The sequence below is a fragment of the Papilio polytes genome, unplaced genomic scaffold, assembly GCF_000836215.1.
Source record: "Papilio polytes unplaced genomic scaffold, Ppol_1.0 DF821400.1, whole genome shotgun sequence".
NCBI classification, from domain to species: domain Eukaryota; kingdom Metazoa; phylum Arthropoda; class Insecta; order Lepidoptera; family Papilionidae; genus Papilio; species Papilio polytes.
The window spans coordinates 4,242,887-4,254,468 of record NW_013527804.1 but is presented as its reverse complement, the minus strand read 5'-3'; the positions used below and the strand labels follow the sequence as shown (position 1 = coordinate 4,254,468).

Sequence of the window (11,582 nt, the reverse complement as noted above, 5' to 3'; positions counted from 1 at the left end):
GCACACACTAGCGTCATATTATTAAATCATTTGATTTTGTACCAATCCAGTTATAAAAACGAAGTAACGGCCCGAACCGAGGCTCCTGAGTAAGCCCTCGAGATTTTTTTTTATGTTATACAGTAGCAAACGCGGCCACAAGAAACCGGAATATCGGGAGCTAAAACAAGCTAATCGTGGTAAGAAACCCGTATCTTACAATCATTTATATAAAATACACTTATTTGGAGATTACAATTTATGCAACATTTTTATAACATTATTTATGATTTCTTTCATTCTGCATATAGAATGTACATTTATAAATCTTACCTGTCTATACAAATGCTGAGCGATTGCTTGCTCCATTATGGGCTTGTTTGTTTCAGAGGAGAATGACTCCGCTTTCGGAGCAACGGAGGCATAGTCCACAATAAAGTGTCGGTCAATTGACTTGCCCACACGAGAAACTGTTGCATGCAATTCACGGTGTTCTGTAAATAAACACTAATATTATAAATACGAAAGCTTAGATGGATGGATGGATAGATGTTAGAGTTTGTAGCCTAAACGGCTGAACGGATTGTGTTAAAATTTGGCATAAATGTAGAAGATAGTCTGTAAGAACACATAGGCTACTTGCATTTGTTTTTTTTTAATTCCGCGCGGACAGAGTCGCGATGGAAAGCTAGTTATTGTGAATCAAACTTGATTTAATCTTTCTTTATTAACTACTAGCATTTGGTAGCGACTTCGTCCACCAGAAATTAAAAAAAATAATACAAATATAGCCTATGTTGCTCAGTGATAACATAGCTTTTTAAATATGAAAAAAAATTGAAACTTGCCCAATAGTTTAGTTATTTCAATACATACAAAAACCAAATCTTTCCTCTTTACAACAGTAGTACATATAGATAAAGAGGAAAGATATGGATTCTTGTATGTATTGAAATAACTCAAAAATAACTGGGCCAAATTCCAAAAATTCTTTCACCATTAGAAATCTATGTTATTGCTGTATAACATAGGCTGTATTTTGTACTACTTTTTTGATTTCAAATGAACGAAATCGCAAGTGACAGCTAGTAATATTACATTAAATAAAGAAGTAAAAAAAGAGTACTTAACTGCTAAACCTTACCTGTTGACATCTGAAATACAGTTTGTTTCACATTAGCTGCCAAATCACTTAGGATCTTTGTCTGTGCTTGCGTCAGGGGACTGTCTGGAGGCTCTGAAATTATGTTTTTTTTATTTAGTACTAATCTTACTTATAATTTTATAAATGAAAGAGTGTAGATGGATGCCTGTTTATTAGAAGGTAAATTCCTAAACTCCAATGTTTCTCTTATGGCTTAATGGACATTTATTGTGTTGATAAAACCTGATACAAACAATAATATCTGGAATCGATATTTTTTTTATATTCCATGCAAAGTCATGGACATAAGCTAGTACTATATCACATCACTATGTATATCAGAAATATGTTTGGAACCTACTGAAACAAGCAGGACGAAGTATAGATAATAATTACAAAACATATTTACAATAACTTTTCAGTCAATGAACTATATAAATGGCTTGTATTTTCAACTACATTTAACAATCAATATTGTTCATTTATAAGTTTATTGTACAGAGAGATAATAAATATTTATATAACATAACAAAACTTGATAAACAAATCCAGTGGTATTGTTTTAATAAAGGGAAATTATTATTGAAATATAATAGGTGTAAAACGGGTTGTGTAATTGTTCAGTGCTACTGCACTGCAACGGGGAAGCCACGTGGAGGGGAACCCTTCGCACCTCGTCCGTCCCCCGCGCACCCTCACACCGCGCTGCAATTAGTTGCGCTGAGAACGACATCTCAGCGACACATACCTTTACATACTTTTTTCATTTTGTTGTACAAGAAACAGTTTGGCAGCAATACAGTCTTATTTCACTTCAGCCAAGAAAATACAGTCCATTCAAACAGTAATGTAGGGTTGGCAACAAGAAGGCAGCCGACAGTAAAAATTAAGATACAACATTAAGGTTTATAAATCTTTAAGCGCTAACCCTGCATTAGTGTGATAAGAATCAAAGAATTATCTTCCTGAATGATATTAAATTATAATTAATGTATGCCACAGATCATGAACTATCTTAGTTTGTCTAACTTTAAAAAATGATTTTTTGAAAGCTATGTAAAACGTCTATTACAAGTTGGGCCCTCTTGTAGTAAAATTGGTTTGACCATTTTAAACTGTCATTTTATTATTTCTTACTAATTTATAAAAAGTTAACATACTATGCACAACTGCATGTAACTGTTAAAACTTTACAATATAGCAATACTATTGAATACAAAAGATAAGTTAATTAAAACATCCAGTATGTTGTATTGGTTACTTTAGTCACAAATATTATTTTCATTAGTGTATTCCACTTATAGTAGAAATACTTACGTTTAGATATTTCGTTTTTTAAATCTTCAACTTGGCTGATGATGTCTTCTAATACCTTATTAGTATGCTCATTTAAAGTATTAAATTTTGATGTGGCTTTGTCTAAATCCTGTTCTACACCCATGCACGAATCCATCCTTCTTTTTTATATTACACCCAATATGATTGTAACAAATTATATCTGTATTTGATGAAGATATTGATTGTAATCAGAAATCATCTAGATTTTTAATGAATGTTTTTATTTAATGAAAACAGACATTATGCTTTCTTCTTTCTTCGCTGAATTTTAATATGTCAAACTCAAATTGTCAACTCAGGAATTCAGCTGTTTGTTATCTGTGGTAATCATTAAAACCACAGTAATGTACGATTTTAAAATCAAGGAAATATCGATACTCAATGAGAAAACTTTATTTTAAATAATACTGAGTACGTGCCACTTATCATGGAGTCCTAACCAATAACCCTACGTTTTTTGTTGACTACAGTTAATTACAGATTAATCAAGCTATTCGTGAATTATGTTAATATGTTTGGAATCACTTGCGGTAATATTGCCAGTCTCAAGCCAGTCCTATATTGCTGAATACAGCTTTGTATATTTAATCTGTGCTTAATCTAATGACCATAAATAATATTTTCTAGTTTTATCTTCGTGATCTGTGCTTCATTTTGCTCTGCCATCTTGTTGCCGAACCAACCTTGTTGCACAATTCTGTAATAGTATTAGGTTATATCATTGAAATTGTGAATTCATATCTATTCAACAGGATATCAAGGACTCTGAAAATGGCTCAAAGTAAACTTAACGATATGGCAGGCAAATTTGCTAAAGGTGGACCTCCCGGACTTGGTATTGGGCTGAAAGTCGTAGCAGTAGTCGGCGCCGCAGCATACGGTATTTCTCAATCAGTATTTACCGTGGAAGGTGGACACCGAGCCATAATGTTCAATAGAATCGGTGGTGTACAACAACACGTTATGACTGAAGGGCTGCATTTCCGTGTACCGTGGTTCCAGTATCCTATAATTTACGATATTAGATCACGTCCTAGAAAAATATCGTCTCCTACTGGTTCGAAGGATTTGCAAATGGTGAACATCTCTCTTAGGGTGTTATCACGACCAGATGCACGTCACTTGCCTATTATGTACCGCCAACTAGGAACTGACTACGACGAGAAAGTGCTGCCTTCAATTTGCAATGAAGTTCTAAAATCTGTTGTTGCCAAATTTAATGCATCTCAGCTAATCACTCAACGTCAACAAGTTTCTTTGTTGATAAGGCGCGAGTTGGTGGAGCGTGCAGCTGACTTCAACATCATATTGGATGATGTTTCATTAACTGAATTGAGTTTTGGTAAGGAGTACACAGCTGCAGTTGAAGCTAAACAAGTAGCGCAACAAGAAGCTCAGCGTGCTGCTTTCGTGGTTGAAAGAGCTAAGCAGGAGCGTCAACAGAAAATTGTGCAGGCAGAGGGTGAAGCCGAAGCTGCAGAAATGTTGGGTAAAGCCATGGGCATGAATCCAGGTTATCTCAAGTTGCGCAAAATCCGTGCAGCCCAAAGCATTTCTAGAATGATAGCTCAATCACAAAACCGTGTATTCCTTCCTGGCAACAGCCTTATGATTAACTTACAAGATCCTACCTTTGATGACTTATCGGAAAAATTGACTAAAAAGAAGTAACATGAGGCTGAGGAAGAGGGTTCTGGATGTCTGAAGCCAGTGACCACTCTTTCCGATGATGAAACTGTGGTTATACTAAGTGGTGCGGCTTCAGTGGCAATTTGAAATGGAACATTTGCATTTGAATATTTTTAAATTGTGAAAACACTAGATATTTAGATGGTGGATATTGCATTTTATGTTATTTAGTTGTAGGCTTTTAGTCATTATGTGGATGAAATTATTCAAATAAAACAGTAAAAGCTATTAGTCTTTTCTTTATCACCTTGATTGTTAAAATATTAATCTTAATTGTCATTTTCATGAGAAAATATCTCAAATTATCAGTGTATACAGTACACATACACAAGTATGGATGATGTTTTAAAAATTTGGTTCAAGTATAGCTGAAAACTATAACCAAAACCCAAAACCACCTCAAATAAGATATTAATGTTTGCTGCCCCCCAAATATAGCCTTGTTATACTCCAAAGTATCTATAATATATAAAAGATGTCAAAACTTTCCAATGTTATTCTTATAAGAAAATAATGGGAAGACTAGGATGGTCTTTTACAAATGCCTGCAGTCATTGCATGTCAGATAATTCTTAATTTGTCTAAAAACAATCTATAAAAGTAAAGATATAAAACAAGGATAACATGTTTCAAGAATGCATAAAACTGGCCATCTGTTGCCATGATTAAGGGACTAGAAAATATAGAGTTCTCATTGGAAATATACTTTGAAAATCATAAAAAAAAAGAACTCAACAATCAAGACAACAAATAATTTAATATTTTACTACCGACTAAAAAATAACAATGATAGTTTATTTCTTCACTGCAGAGGGTTGCGGCAGTCTGAACTTAGCCATTTCAATTTCAGCTTCAAAAAAACTAGTATTGTCATAGCAAAAGTATTCGGGAACTTTGTATGGTCCGCTTTTGCTTGGGTCAACTCCAGGGCCCACTGGTTCTGCAGCAGGGAGAATTACGGCAGCACTAAGTCCAGGCACATCTGATATAATTTCACTTGTAGATGCAGACGGCGGTCCCGAACCAAGACCTTGACTCGGACCCTGGTTGTAATATCGTATAACCACACCATTCAAATTCTTTCTCAAACATAACCGAGCTATCATGGTTAATAAGTTATTCTAATGTTGCGTTTTACGTTACACAACTTTATTCTTAGCGAAAAATTATATAGTGTCACTTGCTGTCAATGTCAATAATGTCAACTGTTTTTTTTGTTTGTTTAGAGAATGTTATTTGGCATATACATTTTAAGCAGGTACTCTATGTTATGTTGTTTTAGAACTGAAATTAAATTAATACTCCCGTTTGAATGCACTTAGATAAGAAAAAGTAATTATTTGCTTAAACTCAGTTCTCTAATGTTAATCGCTTCGAACCACTTAATAATATTGAATGCGACCTGTACATTGAAAGGCTTTTGATTTATTTAATAGGGCCAATGAAGAAAAAACTTAAACTAATTGTTATTAGCTCATACACAGTATTTTAAAAAAATTATAATGCTAATCATCTATCTTTTCTGACATTTTGAGGTACTGTGCTTTTCTCTATAGCAGTCTATGGTACTTTTTCACGACTGTTTTGGATAGTTTACCTGCCTTACTTAATTCGCCGATTTTTCGGTCTTATAGTATAATATGACTTTACTTTAATGTTTAAGTTCTACAATAGATTACGATGATGTATAACAATAACAGTTAAGATCAGTTTTTAACACCAAACCCTGTAAAACCACACATCAGCCATTTACATGAAAGGCAAGTACAAAAAAATTGATACTTTGATATTTTTTATTTTCTTACAGTGTACCGTTGTGCTTGTCACAAATTGTAATAACATCCGTATAAAATGCTTTGAACTGTGTATTTGCTTATATTCTTAAAATTAATAAATTATGCATGAATTATAGCATAATAATACTGTGTATGTATGTATATACATACTATTGCCGCTATTTTGTTATATAGGTTCTATATAGCGATTTTGTATTACGCGACCAATTTGAAAAGGTTTGCGAAACAGACGTTTCTCATCACGCAGACATTCCATGTTATTAACTTTTTTTAGCAAGTAAAACGCGGGATAAAACCACTTGTATGTAAAGAATGTATTATTTTATTACATGGCTCTTAATTATCAAAAAGTTTTGTTAAAAAAATAATTACCGCTTTTCTTGTGAAAATATGTAAGAAACATTTTTATTCTATGGTTTTTCACAAATCTATTTTTGCGCCAAATGATTTTGATGTCTGTGCTGTGAACATTGTTCTTATTTCTCGATAGTTTTTGACGAATATTTCGTTTTCGTGTTTGTTTATTAAACGTAACTTTAATCCAGTGTTGAAGATTCAAATTCTTTTTTTTGGAAAGTGTCTGACCCGTTTAGTATAAATTGCTAAATGAAAAATCTAATAATCGTGAAATGGCGGACGCGCTGCCTGTTTGTGATGTATTATGTGAAGCGACGGAATATTTATCCAAACTTGGTTCCAATTTAAAGGTTCGCACTGATAATTTGAGAGAGAAGAAAATAAGAAAAAACCTCTTAAAAAATACACACGCTGTCCAAAAAGCCGCCAATAAAGTGTTATTGATCTGTGAGTTATCAAAGAAATCTCTCGAAAATGTGGAAACCGGTGTAAAGCACCTTTTATCGCAAGTTGCTGCTTCACAAAGCGCCGGCACTCAATCATCTCGCCGTTTAAGTGACTCAAAAGGACCATATGAATATTTTGAGTATGCTTCAGAACAACTCAAAATTCGCAAAAAAATTTCGCTAGCCCACTATACGTCCGTTAAAGTTGTTGCTAAAGCTATGACACCTTCCATGTTGGAGAAGTACCCAGTTTATATTGATTGTAAGTTACTACGACGAAATAAAAATAAAATTCAAAAGACAAAATCGTCTAAAGATGTAAAAAACACTAAAAGTGAAAACAGTAGTAAAAGTGCGACTGCAAATATCTCTGAAAGTGATGACATAGGGAGCTTATCTATTAAACCTGGTAATGTATGTGATGGTAATGTTATACCTGAAAGAGACTTGGAACAAAATTGTGAAAGTCGAGTTGTTCATGATCTCAAGAGCATTAAAGTCACTAATGAAAATTCAAATAATCAATCAGACAAATTGAATAAGACTACTCCAAAATCTGTTAACAATATTTCTGTTAATGTTGACTTAAGCGCAGATATGTGTGATGAAAAAGAACATAGTGATATAGTTAATAAAAGAACTGATGTAGAATCAGCTAATGGGAACGAAGAAAGTAATACTGCTAAGAAAAGAAAGTTTTCACATATAAAAACCTTTAGTGATTCAGAAAGTGAAAATGAGAAAGGGAAAGAAAAGCTTGAAGAAAACAACAAAAGTGTTAACACAAATGGAGACACAGCAAAACTGTGTTTGGACAATTCATTAGAGGTAACTTGTAATAATAATGAATCCACAAAAGAGAAAAGTGCCAATTTAGATAAAGATTCAGATGGTGCGACAAATGAAAAAGAGAAGAAAGAGACATCAGCAGAATCTGCAAAGAGTTCAAAATTTTTTATAAAATGCATTAACATAAACAAGTTACTAGAAGTTCCAAAGGAAGATGAATGTGTTATAATAAATGATGATGATGAAGTTAGTGGTTCAAAACATATCCCAAAGAAAAATATAGAAAAAATAAAACGGGAAATTAAAAACAAACCTAAGAGAAAATCTACAAACAACCAAGATTTAGCTAAAGAAAGATACAGGGAACAGAAAAGAAAGGAAGTTAAGTCATTTAAACCTAAAGAATTTTCTATAAGTTTAGAGAAATTACCAAAATTTTCTGCAGAATTTTTGAAATCTTATAAAATAAACAAAATAGTCAAAGGTAGGTCTGTTATTTTTGCAATAGAAAGTTGCTCAGAAAGGCCAATAGAAGAATGTAATAGTGCAAAATCTCTACTTCAAGAGTTTGACAATAATTCCCAGAAAATCACCAATAATCAAATAAATTTAGATAAAAATCAAGTAAACTCTACAGAACCTTTTGACTCAGATACCAATGAGGATAATGTCATTAACAGAGATTTGCTACAAGTGACTGAACATGTGAAAAAAGCCTTACTTGATGATAGCGATTCAGATACAAATAATGTTCTAGAGAAAAGTTTTAGTGCTCACAGAGAATTAATAAAAAATGTAGAAAATACAGCTACAAAGACTAAAAAGACAAATGAAAGCCTTGAAAAACAACAGAAAATAGTGGAAAATGAAACAAATAATGAAAATGCTCAAGCTCAATGTGATACAGATATATTGATAAATTTTGAAACTTCTGAATCACCATCACAAGCAAAATCATTACTATTAAACAATTCTTCAGATGATGATCCAACGATTATGAAAACAACAGATTCTGTAGCCAATCCAAAATCACCAACTGACAATGTCATAAAAAAATTACCTGCCTCCCAAAATAAGTATCACAAGGATAAAATATCATTGAGGTCCAGTGTGGATTCGGAGAAAATAAAATCACCTCTGTCCCAAAGTTCCTCAAATAGAAAAAACTGTATATCACCAAACCTAGAAGCTGACCAGGAAATCATTAAATCATCTTTATTAAATGATTCCTCAAATGATTCATTTGCCTCTCAAAATAGAGATAAAAATGATAAAGACGTATCACCTAAACCCAATGATCCAGAGAGGATAAAATCATTATTACTTGATGATTCCTCATGCAATTCAATAACCCCACAAAAAAGGGAGAGTAGTCATGAAAAAACATCATCACATCATAGTAATGATCCTGAGAAAATAAAAATGTCATTATTAAATGATTCATTAGATAGTGACCAATCATCTCCAAAAAAAGATAGTTGTAATGATACATATAATGCAGAGCAATTAAAAACATCACTATTAAATGATTCTGATGCTTCATCAAGTTCACAGAAAACAAAAAAAGACAATGAAACAAGTCCAAAACCACTTGATGAAGAACAGGAACTAATAAAATCATCATTGCTTAATGATTCAGATTCTCCTTTGAAATCTCAAGAAGGGAAACGCAATGAAACAATTTCACCACGAAAGTCAAAACGGAAGCGTATCATGGATAATATGCGTGCTAAGAAAATGTTGCTTACATATTCTTCTAGTTCAGATACGGAGGATGAGCAATTGAAAAATGCTTTAAAAGAAATAAAAGACTTCCTACTTGAAGAGACGTCTGACAAGAACAACAAACATAGAACGGGACATTATTCGGAATCAAGTTCTGATAAAGATTTGAATCTATTATCAAGAAGAGAAACGAACAAGTCTAGAAAAAAGAAACATTCAAAGGAGGATACAAAATCAGGAAAGAAAAGAAAAGTAAAACAAGGCATGAGTGATGCAGAAAACTCGAAATCCTCTATCCGCAAGGTTCGGTTTATGCTATAGTAGTTTAGAGATATATTTCCCATTGTAAAGGGATTTACATTTAATAAAAAATATTAATCAATATGTAACAAAAGCTACTTTACTGTTAATTTCAATTGTCAGCACATCTGTAAGAGCTCTATTCTTAACTCCTTTTTTTTTTAGATATTGAATGGGATAACAATCTTGTAATATCAGTAATGATAGTAGAGACACATAATTAGTATGATCATACAATAAATGTATTTACAAATTATTATACTTGATTTTTGTATGAGTTATCCATAGTAGAAGAGATAATTGATCACAACTGTAATAGATGTTTCCGTCGACAGTCCATTTATTCCTATCATTTCATAAAGTACAGATGTAGATCTGATAAAAGCTTCATGAAAATAAAATATACCTGCTTGCAGATGGGCGGGACTAGAACTAAACTGGGCAGTAGCAGCAGTCAGAGTTCAGACACTCAAGATATAAATGACAAAGTCATTGATGGGTAAATATTAATTTATTTAAGGGAATATGGGGTATTTGTTTGAATTAAATAATATCACAAAATTGACTTATTAACTATAAAGCCCAGTTAACTGCCCATCTTAATATGAAGAGTATTGCATTTAAATAATGGACTGTTATGTTAGTGAAATTTTAGTTTCTAATACTGTTTTTTTGTTATGTTTTCCATATTTTGATTTGATAAAAATCTATACTTGATTGTCAAAATTGAACCAATTGTTAATTCTTGATACACTGTTAAGAAGCACAAGATATACTATGATTTTTGTTATTAACTAAGGTAAAATACAAGCTAAGCTGCATTTGATTATTTACTTTATAAAACTTATTTAAGGATATTTGTAAAACTGTGTGCAATAGAAAACAAAATTTGTGCAAGATTTAAAGTACATTTTGTAGGAGTTATATTATTATATATTTCTTATGAATGCTTTGAATGTGCCCATTTACGTATATTAATATTGTTTATGGATGGATACAAGGTCATATCCAATAACTAATCTTTAATAATCTGAAGATGTATGGTTTTGACAAAAGTTAATTTATAATTCTCTATTATATTGTTAAAAATATCGTAAGTAAGCTAAAGATTTATTATTGGCTTTAGCTGTTAGAGGAAACACTATTTTTTTCCAATACACTACTTAGTGTAGAAGATACTTTTATAAAAACGTCTTTAGGTAGTTTATTAATTACTCTATGTTATGATATATCATAAATATGAATTTACGCATAATTTGTGTTTTTGTGCTATTTTTTCCACATTCATGTAAAATACAACTTTATATATAATAGGAATATAACTTCAATAAAATTTACTAAATTGAATCAAAGTGTTTTCTTTTCGTACCACGATTGGTGAACAAACTAATGACTGGGCAGTTAAGGGGTTCTTACTAGTATTTTTTAACTATCCTATCTGCTTTTTTCTTTATATTTGTATGGCTTTGTGTTTGTGATTAATTTTTCACCGTTAGATAAATCATAGTTTTTATGTTTATTGCTTGATGCTTTACTACGCAGTTTATGTATTAATCACAGTAACTCAACTCAAGTTGGTGGACTGCAGATCAGCTCATGCTTTTCACATAACACATCAGTGATTGGCTCACGGCTTAGCTCAATTTTTACCTGGATAGAGATATCAGCTCATGGCTCCCCTAGTAAATCGTGGTGATCAATGAACTGTCTGAAATATAAGTGTCCTGAACTTTTGAGCTGATTCAGTACGGTTTTTAATCAATAAACCTGCTCAGTCATCATCCAACTCAAAAATTGTTTAATTTTAGACATTTTTGGGCCTACAATATATTATGTTACTTGTAGAATACCTGCATTAAGCATGTTGCCATTACGTTTTTGTCCAATTAAGATGAACATTCAAATCATTACCTTATATACTACCGGCATATTTGACTGCAGAAATATTTCATATTTCCCTTCTTCCAACGACAATATGAGTTTTGAGAATAGATGTTCATACAAGTGTTTAGACATCGA

At 32.2% G+C, this 11,582-nt stretch overlaps 3 protein-coding genes across 3 annotated transcripts in view; 2 read left to right on the top strand and 1 right to left on the bottom strand.

The window, feature by feature from the left end:
* Positions 1 to 216: 216 nt before the first annotated feature.
* LOC106108926 (protein RMD5 homolog B) lies at positions 217 to 2,933 on the bottom strand. The gene is made up of 3 exons (XM_013290284.1): positions 2,441 to 2,933; positions 1,124 to 1,216; positions 217 to 473 (listed from the first exon to the last, which is right to left on the bottom strand). The coding sequence occupies exons 1-3, from the start codon at positions 2,574 to 2,576 to the stop codon at positions 232 to 234; spliced, it is 471 nt and encodes a 156-aa protein (XP_013145738.1). The 5' UTR covers positions 2,577 to 2,933; the 3' UTR covers positions 217 to 231.
* A 167-nt stretch (positions 2,934 to 3,100) lies between these two features.
* On the top strand, positions 3,101 to 4,378 carry LOC106108925 (prohibitin-2). The gene has a single exon (XM_013290283.1). It carries the CDS (start codon positions 3,233 to 3,235, stop codon positions 4,130 to 4,132), a length of 900 nt encoding a protein of 299 aa, XP_013145737.1. The 5' UTR covers positions 3,101 to 3,232; the 3' UTR covers positions 4,133 to 4,378.
* A 2,019-nt stretch (positions 4,379 to 6,397) lies between these two features.
* Positions 6,398 to 11,582, top strand: part of LOC106108720 (transcriptional regulator ATRX homolog) — a 22,720-nt gene continuing 17,535 nt past the window's right edge. Inside the window, exons 1-2 of the mRNA XM_013289981.1 lie at positions 6,398 to 9,566; positions 9,980 to 10,062. Of these exons, the coding sequence (XP_013145435.1) occupies positions 6,576 to 9,566; positions 9,980 to 10,062 (3,074 nt within the window). The 5' untranslated portion in view covers positions 6,398 to 6,575. The remainder of the gene's footprint in view (positions 9,567 to 9,979; positions 10,063 to 11,582) is intronic.